At 41.3% G+C, this 18,610-nt stretch overlaps 1 protein-coding gene across 3 annotated transcripts in view; it reads left to right on the top strand.

Moving 5' to 3' along the window:
* Positions 1-18,587, top strand: part of syk (spleen tyrosine kinase) — a 46,963-nt gene extending 28,376 nt beyond the window's left edge. For 2 of the 3 annotated variants that reach the window (XM_054756485.1, XM_054756486.1), the window contains exons 5-14: positions 657-738; positions 831-886; positions 1,734-1,796; positions 3,471-3,546; positions 4,835-4,994; positions 5,224-5,433; positions 7,031-7,220; positions 9,607-9,747; positions 11,968-12,080; positions 15,187-18,582. In XM_054756485.1, coding sequence (XP_054612460.1) covers positions 657-738; positions 831-886; positions 1,734-1,796; positions 3,471-3,546; positions 4,835-4,994; positions 5,224-5,433; positions 7,031-7,220; positions 9,607-9,747; positions 11,968-12,080; positions 15,187-15,259 — 1,164 coding nt within the window. In that variant the 3' untranslated portion in view covers positions 15,260-18,582. Of the gene's footprint in view, positions 1-656; positions 739-830; positions 887-1,733; positions 1,797-3,470; positions 3,547-4,834; positions 4,995-5,223; positions 5,434-7,030; positions 7,221-9,606; positions 9,748-11,967; positions 12,081-15,186 lie in introns of all 3 variants that reach the window. The other variant, XM_054756487.1, reaches the window with a different exon arrangement.
* Positions 18,588-18,610: the final 23 nt, after the last annotated feature.

Raw genomic sequence — 18,610 nt, forward strand, 5'->3', positions numbered from 1 at the left:
GGGGGCCGGGGCTGCGGTTATGGGCATGCCCGCTGACCACTGGGGTTCTGTGGCCCACTCAGAATGGCCTGGCCTCCGGGGCGTTTTGGAGACTGGGTTTTGGGGGGGCGGTCCCGGTTCTGCTCACCCCCTTGGGGCCGGTGGTGGAGGCCCGTGCCGGCAGTGTGTGGCGTGCAAGTATTTAAGTATAAATAATATAAATAAATATTTGATCGCATTCAAAAGGTCAGTTAGTAGTTGGTGGAGTAAGCCCTGTTGGAAAGCACACAGGTCAGATGTTTCTTGTAGCTGCTCACCAGTGTTGCACATACAGTATCTCAAGGGGGATTTTAGGGTGTCGCTTGGCAACTCAAAGTTTCAGTTCCCGTTATAGCTTTTCTATGGGATTAAGTTCCAGAGACTGGCCAGGCCACTCCAGCATCTGCTTTTTTTGAGCCACTCCTTTGTTGACTTGGTTTTGGGTCATTGTCGTGCTGGAATCATCCAGCATCCATCTTCAGTGTTCTGGCTTAGGCTCTGTCCTGAAACCAGATACATAGGAATACTTCTAACATTTCTCCTAACATTTGATCCTTCCGTTTGAAAGGGAAACAATACAATACAAGACAGCAAGTCCTGGTTTAAGGAACATGCTGACAAGGCTGTCTTTCTCTTAGCTGGTGGAACACTACTCGTACAAACCCGATGGCCTGCTGCAAGTGCTGACTGAGCCCTGTCCACGACCTGATGGAGACACAGGTACTAACACACACCAAGCCAACACACAAAGGATACTCGTACTAGTACAGTATGTATTGCATATAGTGTACAGTATATGTTCTTGTTCACAGATGTGTTAGGACAATCGCTGCTGCCACGGGACACCCCGAGATTTGGTTCTTTATTTGTAAGTTTTATGTGTGTGCTGTGCATGCTTATGGTGGTAAAATATAGAAGTATAAATATATTTACTTAGTATATCCGGCACGTGGAGTCTCTTGGAGCAGTGTCCTCCTCACCAGATACACAAAGCCGTCCCATCGATGGTAACACTGTGTGCCACTCAGTGCAGCAGAAACACTAAATTTCTGTTGGCAAGCTCCACTTTTATGCCACCAAGTCACGCTGGTCCTCATCCTCTGTATATTTAGGCTCAAAAAGTTCTGGATCCTCAGTCGTCCCAAAGTAGTCGTCTGCGACTCTCACAGTCTTCCATTATTAGTAGTAGCAAACACACGCGCTTTCTATGCTGCTGTTGTTGACGGAAGTAGCAGTAGTTGCTACGGGCTCTGTGAAATCAATGTGCCCAGGAGAGAAGTTCTGGTAATGCTTAAAATGACGAAAATACAGCACAATACTAAGAAGTATTACATGTATCATTAATGTGTTTATTAGTGCATGGTTGCGGCATGTACGTATATAAAATGATAAAACATCATTTTACGGTTGTTATGTTTATGTTAAAGGGCTTTATAGTTGAAATAGGTGACTCCCCTTTACGTGAATGATTAGTGAAAAACTATCTAGAACGCACAGATTCCAAAACTCCAAAAAAAGTGCAGTTTTCCTTGAAGTTCTAGAGACTGACGAGGCCTCTCCGGGTTCTTCTTGAGTCACTCCTTTGTTGCCTTTAATGCGTTACATGGACAAACTGTGACTTATCATAAAACCATTATTAACAAATATTTGCATGTACCTTTTATCATTCTTGACCCATAATAATTCATTTAACCTCTCTGACAATTTTTTTCCAGCAAAACGCAGCAGGTGGATTCTTCGCCAGAATCAAAATTGGTCCCACACTTGGTCGACAGAAGGTACGCTATAACACATCTCCTGCCTCACCCTAAATGCCACTGGGGCGCCCCCAGACCCCTACTTTCCATTCAGTGCCCTGCTGTACATTGTACTTGTTTCATTTAACACGGACTTCAAGTAAGAGCAGTACAGAGCAGTACGCCACTGTTGTTATGGTTTACTCACCTGCACGATTGCAATTGATGGGAACTTTATTGCACAGTGCCAGTTTTCGGGATTTTATTATCTTAATCAGAGCTGGCCCTCCCCAAAGTGGAGCTCTAGGGGAGATTTTATTTGGCGCCCCCCTCCATTTTTGATATAAAGTAATCCCTTGTTTATGGCGATTAATTGGTTCCAGACCCGACCGCAGTAAGTGAATTTCTACAGTTTACTTATTTATAAATACAACATTTTTGTAGTTGGGGCATAGAAAACCTGCTGATGAACTAAACATGTTTTTTAATTATTCATTATTAGAGACCTCTACACATGAAATAACATACATATTAACACTATTTACACTCCTATTACGCAATATAGTAGACATAAGAGAAAATAAGCCATTTAAGACATAAATAAGACTCATACTGTGTGTTCTGTAAATGTGTCCTGGTGTTAGGGGAGCCCAGTGCGTGGCAGACAGTAAGTGACGTTGGGGGTTCAGAGTTGGCGTGGGTTAGGGATTGTTATGCTTGTTGTGAGATCATTCAAACCTGCAATAATAAAAATTTAAATTTGCTTAAATATGTATATTTTTGGACTAATGATAATAATAGTATTCAGCCATGGAACAGCATGATTTATTAATTAATATATTATTGAAAAACGGTGATAGAGTTAAGCCGCGAAGTGGCTAGGGATACCGTAGATACGCGTCCCAAAAAATCGAATAGTATTGTTTATATCATTGTCTTTAATTTATAAGATAACATATTACCCATTTTACATTACTTAAAAAATTACAGATAAATACAAAAAAAGCTGAAATACAATATAAATACCCTCAACTAAAAAAAAAATCCTGTAAATTAATAAATAATAATGGCAATAAATTCTAAATACAACAATCAACATCAAACAATTGAAATAACTACACATTTTACACACAATAAGTCTATACATAAGCTATTGTAAATTCCAGACTATTGAACACATCTGAATATAAGCCGCACCCGCCAAATATAAAGTTAAGTATAAAAATGTTGTACATACTGTATATAGGCTGGACTTGTCTACAAGCCGCGGATGTCCGTTGTTGCAGCATGGGATACTTACACAGAAAGACAAACTATAAACCTTGTTCGCAGCGTCACTCGTTAGCTCAGATGAGTGAGACATAAGACACTTTTTTAAATTTGAGTTGTTGCTGTCCAAGCAGAAAATATAATAATTCTACACTTGATCAAACCTACTTAAGATCTAGTTTATGTTACGTTAACTAGTTAAGAACTAGTTTAAATATAATTACCTTAGCAGTTGCCTATACAGTATTGCCTATTAGGCCAGCTAATGTTAATATGTTAATTGTAACTGCACTCAACTAATTGTTGAGCTTTTGACTTGTAAAAAATTTACATTTTGAAAAAAAAACCCATTACTTTATGTAAACAATGGCAAAAAATAGCTGTCCACTGTACATTTAAAAACATTTGAAATATCAATTAAAAAAAAACATTTTGTCCTGCCTTCAGAGCTGTGGATCCCGACACAATACCCCCGATAAGTTCAACCCCTATGAAATGGGAAGTAATGGAGAGGTAACCAGAGGTATGTCAAATCTACTGATATTGCATGCACATGGAGCAGCATCATTTTAATATCGGGTGTAGTATGGATCAATAACTTGGGTTTTTGTCACTTGTATTTTTTTGTAAAGTACGACACATTTCATTTCCTGTTTTCAGACAACGCTGAGTGCGATACAGGGAAAATAGTTATATGTAGTTGTCATAGCAATTTCCAGACACCGTGCAAAGCTACTGTACATGGATAGACTGGATGGATGGGTAGATGGATAGACAGACAGATACAGTAGATGGATGTACCGATAGATTGATGGATACAGTAGATAGATGGCCTGACAAACAGACAGATGGACAAAATATGAAATACGAGTGAAATAAAATTGTGAGTTGTTAAATTTTGTCCATCATCCACAACCCTTATGTGAGACAAGAACCCACATGTCTTTCCCTTTTATGTTGAAAAACTGATAATAACGCATGTACTGGGTATTCACTTATTCCTCCATGAAAGCCTTCTAAAATTGTTTCATCATTTTATATACATGCACATTCTGTACACATACATGTAGGCACATTCATGATAACATACTTTTTCTGTCTCGAGAGACAATGGTGGCTCCCCAAGTCTTCCTAGCGATGTCGTCAGGTCGAACTTGAGATCCAGTATCCTTTTACTATACACGTGCGAGGCATGATTTATAACCTAGCATGAAGTTTTCCAAACTCAGTGACGACGCTGTCGCAAGTGTTACCTCTCGTTTGTGGACTGAGATGCTGTGATCAAGGCACTGTGTCCTACTACAATAATATTGTCGCTGTAGCTTGGTCAATATGCAGGTCACAGCATGTCAATGGAGTGTTGTTGGCAGTTTTTGGATGTGTTTTCTAAGGCTTTATACGCGTCCATCCATTACGTGTATGGTTAGTGAAAAACTGCAAGCATGAAGTGGCTATCGAGAATGCACAGAATCACATAGGGATTGTGCATGATGGGCAATATTCCAAAAAAAGCGCAGTTTTCCTTTGTTTTTTGGTGTCATGAGCGCTTTAACGACGGAAGACGTTTTTCAAGCTCTAGCTTCTCCCTGGCACCGTCGCTAGTCATAACTCCTGCTGGCTGAGGTGGTGTGACACCATAACCACTTCCTCACTTTTAATGTGCACCATGTAGAAAATCCGTACGCCTCTGTACCGTACAGAATATTTCGTACCAAAAAATGCAATCCCAGATACATGTACTGTTACAAATAGATACTGACATACTGATATGAATATTGGACAGTAAGTTTTTATGCTGATTTTCCCATCAGAGTCCTTACCGATGGACACGCCAGTATATGACAGGACGTATGCAGATCCAGATGAGCTCAGGAACTCCACAGTGTACCGTGAACAGCTCATTTTGGAGGACGAAGAATTGGGTTCTGGGAATTTTGGTACAGTCAGCAAGGGCATTTACAAGACCAAACTGTAAGCCTTTTTTTCTACTTCTGGAACACTGTAATAGCCTACTCCTCTTGGACAATTTGACAATAATCTTTCAGTCAAGAACAGAACAGAATGCCAGACTTGACGTGCCCAAGGCATAGATAGCTAGAGCAAGCTCAAGGTTTAAGCTTAATGTAAATCTGAACAGAAGAATGGTGTCAATATAAGCTGTAGAACAGTCACTCTAACACTTGTCTACCCTGTGTGTTAGGACAGTGCAGCAGGTTGCGGTCAAAATCCTGAAAAATGATGACGACAGTCCATCAATGCGTGAGGAGATGCTGCGAGAAGCAAATGTCATGCAGCAGCTGGACAATCCGTACATTGTGCGGATGATCGGTATTTGTGAGGCAGAGAGCCTCATGCTGGTGATGGAACTGGCCGAGCTGGGTCCGCTTCACAAGTTCTTGCAGAAAAACAAGTATGTGCTTTCTCGCTCTACTTGCTAAAAACTCCAGGGTGTCCCTAAAGTGTTGACACTTTAGCAAATGTGGAGTTAACACATCAAACTTTGAACTTTTAACCTTGAAGAAATTTAACGAGTCTTCCCCCGACACACACTGTGATATTTTTATATACAGTACTTTCAAAATAAAAAGCCCAGTTGAAGAAATGGAAGTGAGACAAAAAAAATTGAGTAAGCAATTTATAACAAAGGTTTAAGAGGCAAAAACTTCAAAAAAACTTGTCAAAAATGTGGTTTCAATTTCGTTTTCTGTCAAGTATTCACACTGTCATGATCTTACTGCCCCTTACTGCTGAGGTTGGACGCAGTAAGAAAGTTATTTGAAACTTCTTCAAAGATCCTGAGGATTATGGAACTAAAAAAGTCAAGTGGTACACACCCAAAAATTCTATTTGGAATTTGCACGAGAGCACCAAACATGGGACATTGAAAGGTGGAAGAAAGTTTTATTCTCTGATGAGAAAAAATGTAACCTTGACATTCTGATGGCTTCCAACGTTACTGGCATGACAAGGAGATCCCACCTGAGATGTTTTCCACATGGCACAGTGGAGGGGGTGCCATCATGATCTGGGCTGCTTTCTCCTTCAATGGAACAATGGAGCTTCAGGTTGTGCAAGGGCGTCAAACGGCAGCTGTTTGCAGGGGGCATCCCTCATGACTGAAGGCCCTCATCTGTGTGGTAATGACTGGCTTCTTCAACAGGACAACGCTGAAGTTCACAATGCCCGCCTGACAAAGGACTTCTTCCAGAGGAATAAGCTCACTCTTTTGGACCATCCTGCATGTTCCCTTGATCTAAATCCAACATTTGGGGATGGATGGCAAAGGAAGTTTACAAAAATGGACATCAGTTCCAGACAGTGGATGCCCTTCATGAAGCCATCTTCACCACCTGGAGCAACATTCCCACTAGCCTCCTGGAAACACTGGCACCAAGCATGCCCAAACCCATTTTTCAGCTGATTAACAAGAATGGCGCAGCTCCTCATTACTGAACCCTTTTTTTTAGATTTTATGTCTATTTTAGCGGGGGGTTGTTTTTTTATTAGCTACAGTCTTAAACTTTAGATCAGCTGATGAACAGCCTATTTCACTTTAATGCTTGTTTGCAATAAATTGCTTAGCATATTTTTGGTCTCACTCCCATTTGTTCTTTTTGCGTTTTGAAGCGCGACCTACAACCTCCTTAAGATCCAAAGGTGCAAAATGTAAATTCTTGCAACTTTTCAACTGGTCTTAAAATTTTGAACAGGATAGTATACACAGGAAATAATGTACTCCGAGCCGACCAATCACAGCCTTTATTGTCCACGATGTCAGATTTTTCTGGAGGTGCTCATGACGCCATGCGAGACGGTTTGCAGGGGGAGGAGCGATGTCTTGTAGCGTACGCTGTTACCTCCAGACAGGAGCATTACCCAGGTTTCACAGACTGAACTCCAAACTGAAACTGAAACCAGGGAAATGCAACAAAAGCAGCAAACAAAAGCAGCAAGGGATATTCAAAGGGTCAAAATGTGTCAAGTGATGACTATCGATTCCTTTGCAGACAAACAAGCATCGCCAACATCACTGAGCTGGTACACCAGGTGTCCATGGGCATGAAGTACCTTGAGGAGCATAACTTCGTCCACAGAGACCTTGCTGCCAGGAATGTCCTTCTCGTCACGCAGCACTATGCAAAAATCAGCGACTTTGGCCTCTCCAAAGCAGTGGCTGATGACCAGAACTACTACAAGGTAAATGGACACAATTGCTTCTCTGACATTGCCCAGCAGAGACAAGACAAGTCATTGTCAATCAAAAACACCCAATTTCAGTTACAATATTTTTACAAATATGAATAAAGTAGCTACAAGTTTGTTGTTTTACAGTAATCCCTCCTTTACAGCAGTTAATTGCTTCCAGACCAGGCCATGATCATTGGTTTTCCTCAAAATAGGATTCCTTATTTATAAATGGAACGTGTTTGCTGTTAGACCATAGAAAACCTGTTTACAACCTAAATTATTAAATAATTAGTAGAGCTCTCTAAACATTAACACCCTTGTAGTCACTTTTACACTCCTATTACTCATTTCACTTCACCTAAAAATAAGCCATCTAAGACGGTAAGACTCAAGCTCGTACTCGTTGCTGTAAATATGCTCCAAAGCTAGGGGAGCTGAGTGGCGGGCGGACAGGAAGTGACGTTGGGGGTTCAGAGTTGTCAAGTGTGTGATCAACGGGGCGTCTCACCCAACATTACAGTAACATGGACACCTCGTGACGAGTGTAGAATACTACATAGCATTACGTCTTTGAATGAGTCTTCTGAATGAATAAGTGTGGCATGAGGAGAGAGCTGCAAGTAACAGTGTAGCCAACAACGCCACCTGTGGCAGGCCGAGGACACTGCACAAGGCAGACCACGGGTTCGTTGGACCACGATTACATTTGGGGAAGAGACAGTTGAAATAAAAACATGCATTTTATTAATTCCAAATCTAAAACAATTTTACTTCATAAATGTGGATAAATGAGCACAAAATAAACTAAGAAACCAAACCAAACATGCATGAAACAAAGACTAAATTATAAAGCCATCAAATACCAATATTCACAGTATTTACAATGAGAGGCATCCAGGACCAACAGTTGTGGGAGGAGTCGCGCCAGCCGTGGCCAGGGATTGGTTGTCTACGAGTGACGTGTCCAGCCAACGCGGGAGGTGCAGCTTGGTCCGTCTGTGGTGAAAATTCACTGCAGTAAAGAGACCAATATGAGGCGCGCTCCCGCCCTCCAAAAAACGCGTATGCAAGCACAAACAAAGTCACACGCTAAACAGGAAGAACAGCAATAGGACACCTGAGAACACCCAAATGGGTCAGATGAGGGAGGCCTGCCGCCCACCGAGCACCAGATGCTGATGGCCCAAATGGCAATGGATGGCAACCTGCACGAGCCACGGTGAGGCTGGAAATGGAATAAAGTCTGGAATAAAATCTCATCAGTGCCAAGCGGGCATTGGGCGGAGACACAAACAAGCCAAGAAGCGCTTGGTAACTCACCCACAAAAGCACAGTAGTGGTTTCACCAGGTGACGGATGCACAAAGCCACCCCAAACGCACGGGCACAACTCCCACGGACCCACCAGAGAGGAGCGGAACCAACACACAGCGGCAACAAAGAGAAGCCGAGACACTACAGGCTTGAGTTTAAAAGCCCTCTCATCTAATCAGCACAGGAAATGATTTGATTGATTTGCTTAAATTAGCATTTTTTTGACTGATAATAGGCCAGAGTCCGCCACGAAATAGCATGATTTATTAATTCATGTACTGCATGTTTGAAAAACTCTGATATAGTGAAGCCACGGAAGTCACAGGAGTAACAGGAGTGATGCTTTTGTGTTACATGTGCAGATAGATCGATACTTTATTCATCTCCAAGAGAAATTGACCAGTCACAATATATTTCATCATTTGACAGCCCTAGATGCGGGGTTATTCAAAAAGAATGAACCAATTTCATTACGCAATATTTTATTAAGGAAAAGCAATAACAAGTGAAGAACTGAACAAGTGTTGAATGTGGCCACGCCCTGCAGCATGGGCTACATCAGTGCGGTAGCGGATCAGACGTACATCAGACACGTATCAGCATATCACCATCTAATGAGTTGATCGCTGTTGTTATTCAGTGTTTGAGGTCATCGAGGTTAGTGGTTAGTGGAACATAAACGAGACCTTTCACAAACCCCCACAAGAAAAAAAATCACACGAGGTGATGTCTGGGGATGTCGCGGGCCAAGCACAAAGAGCAAGGTGCAAGGTCTTGGGCCGCTTCCGTTGGCGGAGGAACAACGCAACGACAGCGCCCCTGTGGCAGCCATTCAAAACTTCGAAAACTCCTTTTTCAAATGGTCACTGACTCATTCCATGACGATGCTTGAGGACTGAAGCAATGCCTCAGGAAACGTTCTTTTGGAATATTCCTGTATTACAATAAAATTGACAATTTTTCTCACAGTACATCTTCTCGTTTATTATCTTTCCAAAGATCTACTTTTACAATTGTAAGTGTGTCCCCAAAAATGAAAGAAGTGTGTGTGTGGCTGTTTAGAATGTTCTGTGTTTTTCCAGGCCAAGAGACATGGGAAGTGGCCAGTAAAGTGGTATGCCCCCGAGTGTATCAATTACTTCAAATTCTCAACCAAAAGTGACGTGTGGAGCTTCGGAGTGTTCATGTGGGAGGCGTACTCATATGGAGAGAAGCCATACAAGGTATGAAACTTCATCTCAAAACTGTCAGCTGAATTGGTGTCAAAACGACAAGTAGCAGTGATTCTTCACTGCTACTTGTCGCATTCGTTATTTTGGAGCCATTGTTAGTGTAGAACAAGGCTGTCCAAACTTTTTTTCAAATTCAAGGATTGGGGGGGAGCATTTTGATACATTTTGTACATTAAAAGATATTGAAAGCAAGAAAACTAAGCCTGGTTGATGCTTCAGTGTGGAAGCAGCAGCTCACACTACGTTGGCTTACTTTCTGTGGACTCTTGCTGCACCAGCTTGCTCTTTCCCCTGAGATCCCCTTGGGCAGCTTCATGCGCACCTTCAAAAAAACAACCTCGCATCTCATTTGCTAGTTGATCAAATACTTCACTTAATCAAGCACAAATTATAGTCGTCCATCGCCACATCGTGGTTTGAATTTCGCGGCTTCAGTATCACAGCTTTTCAAAAATGATAATGCTGTCAAATCCTGCTATTTTGTGGTTGGATACAGAATTATTAGTAAAAGAAAATGCAAATTGAAGCAAATTGTAGGTATGCTTTGCATAAATTAAGTGTTTTCAAGCATGAAATTGGCTGAATGAAATAAAATACGATACAAGGCATTCAGAAGATGCATTCAAAGATGCAATATGTAGTATGTGGTATCGCTAGGTGTCAGTCATGTTACATTAATGTTGGGTGAGACACACAAGCACCAGACTTGATCACTGGAACAACAGGCTTTTATTGCAGGTTTGAATGATCTCACATCAGGCGCAATAATAACAGCATAATAATCATCATAATAATAACCAAAATAAAAACACAACCTTACCCACACGGTCGTAATCCCCTCCAAGCTACAACTCAACACTGAACCTTCCTGTCCTGCACACGTTCGGATCACATTTATAGCAACACACACAAGCACGAGTCTTATTTATCTTAAATTGTTTATTTTATCTGATTATGTCCACTACATTGTGTAAAGGTGACTATAGGGGTGTTATTTCATGTCTACAAGGCTCTAATAATGTTAAAAACAGTATTTAGAAGGTCATAAACAGGTTTTCTAACTACAAAAATATTGCATTTATAAATAAGGAATCCTATTTTGCGGAAATTCACTTCTGGTCGTGTTGGGAACCAATTAACCGTGATAAATGAGGGATTACTGTAATGTATAACCTTTTATTTAATGGTGTTTTGTTTCCATTCTGTCTCTCTCTGTTAAAATAAACCTAACATAAAAACAATGGCCCCTTCATATCTTTGGAAGGGGCTCCTTCCCCCCCACTTTTGGCATTTCCCTGTCTGAGGTCGGCACAGCTAGTCCATCGCATGACGGTTTTGGCTTTGTTTGTATGCCGGATGCCCTTCCTGACGCATGCGGGTAAACTTACCAAATCAATCGAAATACCTTTTTTCCCACTCAATATTCAATCAGGCTAATTTGACTTTTCTTGACTTTTTTTGGTCATTTTCCTGATTCTCACATCCATCTTGTTCTGCATTTGAAGACATTTGTACAGCCTTGCAGCTCTTCTGCTTTCACACGGAATTACTAAAGAAATTGCCTTCTCTACTTCTGGGGAAGAGATTGCGCAACTGCCTCGCCCAAGATACTTTGACGTTCGTGCTTAGGGAGCGTGTACACACCGCAGACGGTCTACAACAGGGGTGTCATACCCACCCAACCCAAGCTGAGCCACATCAAGTGTTGAGTCCACGGTGTCATAAAAGAAATAACACCAAAACTATCACACAGGAACTTAACATGCAAGAGGGAAATAACACACACGGGGCAGCTGCGTTACCTCTAAACGTGTACTTTGAGCAACTACTAAGGAAAGGAAACTCCCAGCAACAAGAGTGATGCCGGCTCCCAGCATGCTTTGCGGCACTTGTTTTGTAAAAAGTTGATTGAAAGTCGTGATTGTAGTAAGTGTTCCATGTAACGGCCCCCCTGTTCATGTCACCATGTGACAAGCTCACTGCCAGTTCAGTTAAAAAACCTCTTCCTTAAGCAAGCTTGAGTGCGTCTGACCATCTCCCCAGGGTGCGCAGGCCGCACTTACACCTAACTTTGGTGTCAAGAAGGGTGCTTCCTAATGTGGTCCCACGGGGCGTGAGTTTGACACCCGTGGGGTACAAGGTGGACTACTACTAAGTTTCTGAGCACGATCCAATGTTCACATGTAATGTGAATGTGGTCATTTTAAACAGGGGATGAAAGGCAACATGGTTTTGCAAATGATTGAGAGTGGAATGCGGATGGATGCCCCACCAGACTGTCCAGAAGAGATGTACGGCCTGATGAAGACCTGCTGGATTTATGAGTAAGACAAAACATCTTTCCGCTCATTTCACCACGTGGAGGTATGAAGCAAACCGCAGTTCAACCACCAGGGGTGGGCAAGCTTTTAAAAAATGTTGCCATAGGGCCGGACTATACTGTATATTAGTGGCGGATGGTGCATTTGGTACCTGGGCCTTCAGTGGGGTACGAAGTGGAACAATTCAACTCTTAATGCAACCCTTAAAAACCATCAATACTTTGTGGTTTGAATTTCGTGGCTTCACTCTATCACGGTTTTTCAAACTAAATTAATACGGCCCATCGTGTAGGCCTTAGTCAAAAAATATGCATAGTTAATCTAATTTTATATTATTGGCTAAATGAAGCATTTTCAAGGAAAACAATGACTCAATGAACGGAAATACGAATGTAAGGCATTCAGAAGACACACTGAAAGATGCCGTGTAGTATACAGTATGTAGTATGTAGTATGTAGTGTGCAGTATGCAGTGTACTACAATGGCCACTAGCTGTCTAATGTTCAGCTGATGAGACAACAGCCACCGCAGGAAGTACGCTGCCCAGAAAAAACAAGGAACTCCCCCAATGCTAACGCATGAGTCTATGCTATGTCTTATTTATGTCTAATATGTTTTATTTTCTGTTTTTATGTCTACTATATTGGGTAATAGGAGTGTAAAGGTGACTATGGGGGTGTTATTTCATGTCTAGGGGGCTCTAATAATGTTAAAAGCTGTATTTAGAAGGTCGTAAATGGCTTTGCTATGCTGTAATTATGAAAATATTCCATTTCTAAAGAAGGAATCCTACCTCGCGGAAGTATCACTAATCACCAATTAACCGTGATAAACGAGGGATTACTATATTTTAGGGCTGGGAATCTCAGGATACGTTGCTCACGATAACGATAATATCTTAATACAGTGATATGATGAAACAACCCCCCTCGCCAAAAAATGATTTTCACAGTTTCTATTTTGCAGCCTTGAGCTGGGATAGGTTCCAGCTTATTTGTGACTCTAATGAGGAGAAGTGGTATAGAAAGTGGGTGATATTTAGCATCTTTCTTTTGGTCCTGTCCAGCCATGAGGGCAGATAGTGTTGTTGATCTAAATGCCCCCACGTGCTCAACAGCTTTGCTCTGCCAGGGAAAAGTGTGAGATACACAGAATTTATTGACTTTGATGTTTTGTTGTTATGCAAATTTGGAGCGGCCGGACCGGAGCAGGAGGGGACAGAGAAGAAGAGAAAAGAAAACAGAGGGGGGAGTGCGGGCACAAGAGGGGGACAATAAAGACAGAGACAAGGACAACAGCAACAACAACGATTGTGACAACAATAACAGAAACATACAGAACGACATCAGCAAATAAATGTCTGTGATGACTATAAAGACCCTGATGGAAAGGACAAGATAATATCAACAACCACAATGACAATGCTGTCAATGACAATCACACATAATAGCAGTCATGAGATGATGAACTATGAGAGTGATCACAATGACAATACTGCATTGAAACAGTCACACATAATTGTAGTAATGAAATGATGAACTATGATAGTGATCACAATGACAATACTGTATTGAAACAGTCATACATAATAGTAGTAATGAAATGATGAACTATGATAGTGATCACAATGACAATACTGCATTGAAACAGTCACACATAATAGTAGTCATGAAATGATGAACTATGATAGTGATCACAATGACAATACTGCATTGAAACAGTCACACATAATTGTAGTAATGAAATGATGAACTATGATAGTGATCACAATGACAATACTGTATTGAAACAGTCATACATAATAGTAGTAATGAAATGATGAACTATGATAGTGATCACAATGACAATACTGCATTGAAACAGTCACACATAATAGTAGTCATGAAATGATGAACTATGATAGTGATCACAATGACAATACTGCATTGAAACAGTCACACATAATAGTAGTCATGAAATGATGAACTATGATAGTGATCACAATGACAATACTGCATTGAAACAGTCATACATAATTGTAGTAATGAAATGAAGAACTATGATAGTGATCACAATGACAATAAGTGTAACGCAGATCATTGTAAAAACTACAACCATACTGCCGACATCACCGTCGCTGTAATAAAACCAACAACATAATAACACCCTGGTTAACTCAGTGAGTAATGTGGGGAAGTACATGTGTACTGTGACTGTGCACGTGTACGTATACGTGTACGTGTGTACTGTGCGTGTGCACGTGTACGTGTGTGCAGGTATCTCTGTAAGGGTGCATGTCTTGTATATAAAAGTGCGCCAATGTGTGAATGTGGCAGACGGGCACCGGAGGCAACACACCAGCAGGCCCGGAGACGCCCCCGCAACCGAAAAGGAGCCTGCTCACGGCGGAAGTGCCAGAGATGTAACACCCAGCACCTGCCCCCAAAACCCCTGTGTATCCCCATTTTTTTTTAAAAGGAAAGAAATCAAATAAATAAATAAATAGCTAAAAATAATAATAATAATAAAAGCACGCACAAACACACACCGTGGTCGACCGCCTGACACCCGGGAGCCTCGTCACAAGACACCCCGCGCAGGGGACCCAGGGCGCAGCGGAGTAGGTTATCCTGGCGTCCCAGACCCATAACCCAGATCTCGAGCCGCGGAGAACACGGACCACTAGGGAGCAAAAAAAAGGCAGGACGTTACCAGCAAGGCAGACAGAAGAGCAGGCGGGGACGAGAGCTAGCAAATGAGCAAGCAGGCGGGCAAACGGGCGAGCAGCAATGCAACCCACCACACAGCGCCAGCCAACACCCGCGGGGCAGCAAATCCCCAGGGAGGGAGTGCCGCACCCCCAAGCCACGGGGAGGCCGGGGAGGATTTCTTTCAAAGGGATTCACATTTAGAACATTTCAAACAATAGAATTGTTTATTTCCTTGCTTATACGCAAGCTGGGCAGCACGGCTTAATGAGGGCACACGGCTGGACAGGACACTCACGGGCCGTAGTTTGCCTTCCCTTTGTTAAACCAATGAATGGCTCCTCTAATGCATCACGTTATCTACTCAGTTCTTTCTTTCTTTGACCTTGGATGCTTAAATCTGTCTTTTTATGTCTTTCAGGGTTGAGAAAAGACCCGCCTTTGCTGTTATTGAGCCAAGACTACGGCAATATTATTATGACATTGCACAGTGAATCTCCCCACACACAAGTCACACATTCAGATGGAAATCTGCTGCTTTCAGCCTCAACAAGCTTATGCAATAAAGATGATTATGTGTACTCTCCCTTGTGTCGTGTATTCAACCACCCAGACGCTGTCTTTGTTTGCCTCCCATGAGCCATTTATTACAAAAGTTAGCTCCTCACAGCTCACAACAAATAAAGTAGTTGGGCCACACTGGGGAAAAATAACCAATCTGAAACTTTGAGAATGAAGTCGTGAATTTACGAGAAAAAAAGTCGTAATATTACGTGTCGTACATGCCAGCTCTTCAGGAAGTGGTGAGTGCTTAAGCGACGTCAAGGTCTGGTTGGCTCAAAATTTTTTAAAGCTCAATGAGGGGAAGACAGAAGTTATCGTCCTTAATAATAATGACCCCCTCTTGGACTTGGGCCCCATCAAGCATCAAGTCAGTCCCACAGCCACCAGCCTTGGCGTCATAATCGACAGTGATTTTAAACTTAATAAACAAATCAACGCTGTTTTAAAATCCTGTTTTTATCATCTTCGGCTTCTTTCCAAAGTCAAACCGTTTTTATCTTTGCAACATTTTGAACAAGCCGTGCACGCTTTTATCTCGTCACGTCTGGACTACTGTAATTTACTTTACTCTGGAATAAGCCATAAATGACTCTCTCGCTTACAGTTAGTCCAGAACTCTGCAGCTCGGCTTGTAACAGGAACCAAAAAGAGGGAGCATATTGTCCCAATTTTAGCTTCCCTGCATTGGTTGCCTGTGCGTTTTAGAATTGATTTAAAGATTTTATTGTTTGTTTTTAAGGCTTTGAATGTGCTGGCCCCTCAGTACATCTCGGACCTCATCCAAATTTACACTCCAGCACGCACATTGAGGTCCGAAGGCCAGCTCCAACTGGTGGTGCCTAAGACCAGACTTAAGACCAGGGGAGACCGGGCCTTTTCTGTAGTTGGCCCAAAGCTGTGGAACACTCTCCCCCCTCATGTAAAAACGGCCCCCATAATTGAAAACTTTAAGTCTCGTCTTAAAACCCACTTTTATTCTCTGGCTTTTAACTCGGCGTGAGTCGTGTGGTCCTCTGGGTCTTTTATTATTTTTTAGTTTTCATGGTTTTATTTATTTTATTTTTTTAATTTCATTAATTTATTTTTTACCTTCTTCTTGGATTTTTTTGCTTTTATTGTTTCTACTTCTTGTTTTAAATATTTTATTGTAGTACGTTTCTTTGTTTTTATTTGATCTTTTAGTTTTTACTGTGGTAATTTGTACTTATTTACATTTACATTTAAATTCCCTTATTTACTTATTTGTGGTTTGCTAGTCTGTGCAGCACTTTGGAAACAGTGTTTATAAAACGTGCTGTATAAATAAAGTGGATTGGATTGGAAACTTTCCTCTTGCTTCAGGCCAGCTTTATTTATAACGTGGCAGCAAAACAGAGCAGTTGAGCACAAAGAGATCAGCATGTCTCACTTACGCCTTCCTTAGCCCGCCTCCTCCACATGACCAAGGCCAAAGGTCACGAGTCCCCCCTTTTCATAGCTGTCTCAGGCAATGCCTGTAACATCAACTTACGAGTTCTCGTAACTTTATGATTTTATTCTCGTATTATTACAAGTTTTTTCTTGTAAATTTGCAACTTTATTTTTTAAATTTATTCTTGAAATTTATTCAACACAAACTCAAGTCAAAATATGTGACACACAACGTAACCTACCCACTGCACTGCCTGGGAAGTGAAAAAGGAGGGACGGTCACATACTCTTGAATCGTCAATGTTTTAGCGTTCATAGTTCCCATCCTTTATTCATGTACATTCCGGGCGTCTTATTCAGTAAAAAAATGTAAAATTCAGTTGTTATTTGATGTGGTCTGACATGTGGTCTGTGCTCCTGACAAAAGCACATCCATACAGCAGACTGTATGACGCTGTGGACTGTTAGAATTAGGAGCGTAAAATAGAGTGCATGTATCAAATACACAGTCTGGCCCCCCCGCCAATTTTGTTAACTCAATGCGGGTCAAATAGTTGTCCTACCCCGGCTCTACGCGATACTGATATTATCGGCCGTTAGTGATGTGTGATGCCACTGGTTTTGGTTCCGATCCGAGTAAAATTGAGTCTGGTATCGGCGATACTGATCTGATCTTTGTGCAAATTCACCTAACATGTCTGGCCAATTTTAAGAAGTAGTGTATTTCACCTCATAGCATAAAGAATACAAAGTATTTTACTCATTAAGTAAATGGTTAATTTAAATACATTCATCAAATGAATGTAATAATTCAAAATAATTAGTTAATTAATTTTAAACCCTGAAGTATGTTGGGGTAGCGGGGTGATTTAAAATATCAAATCAGAGAAAAACAACAAATTCTTAAAATATGTGAAAATGATATATTAAACAAAAAAAGAAAAGAAGTAAAATAATAAAACCATTCAAATTTAAAAACGATTAATTATTAAGTACTTAAAGAATGAAAACTTTATTCAAAATATACACGGGGATTCGTTTACGATGGGTCAACGTTTCAGACAAACTTTACCTCAAATGACTGACATATCAGAATTATCGATATTTCAGTACGGATCCGCACATCACTATCGGCCATCTCTTCATTCCTGTGTTATTTTTTTACAGTCTCCTGCTCACACTTTGTTGAAAGGATATATTGGTCATATGTTAGCATGTTAATGGTAAAAACCACATGACCTGTGTAGTGTATAACATGCTATGGTATACATAGAGATAACAAATATAATATTGGCCATATGTCAACATACTGGATATGTATTATCCTGAGAGCCAACATATGTATTTGTTATATTATATAATCTAAACTGTTTTTATTTGAATAAAATTACACTGGGCCCAAAAGGTTGCAGGTTGCAAGTCTACCTCATGTACGTCATTCATAACACGAGAACGCTAATTGAAAGATAAGACATCGCAGTGATAACATGACTGTGCAAGACGAGCCTTACGAGCGGAATACTTCACACTCTCCCATGAGAAAGCAGAGCAGATGGAGATGCGGACAGGATGGACTCCCACGTGAAGTCAGACCAAATGGAACCGAGTCAGGATGTTCCATCACGAGAAGCAAGCCAGTATAGTAGAGGTTCAAAGAGGACCCCTGGAGATATCAAAGACTCCCTTGACCCGAGGGGTATGGGACAGTATAAGGAGGATTCTGAGCTGGGGGAGAGGGACATTTTTTCCAACATTTTCCAGAGGAGCGAGGAGAAGATGGGATGTCTTCTTTTTCGGGACGGCCGCCTGAGATTGTGTCGCTTTGCTTCAATCAATCACACTGTAAAATAAATCTAAGAGTGAATTGACAG

The sequence above is a fragment of the Dunckerocampus dactyliophorus genome, chromosome 17, assembly GCF_027744805.1.
Source record: "Dunckerocampus dactyliophorus isolate RoL2022-P2 chromosome 17, RoL_Ddac_1.1, whole genome shotgun sequence".
NCBI classification, from domain to species: Eukaryota; Metazoa; Chordata; class Actinopteri; order Syngnathiformes; family Syngnathidae; genus Dunckerocampus; species Dunckerocampus dactyliophorus.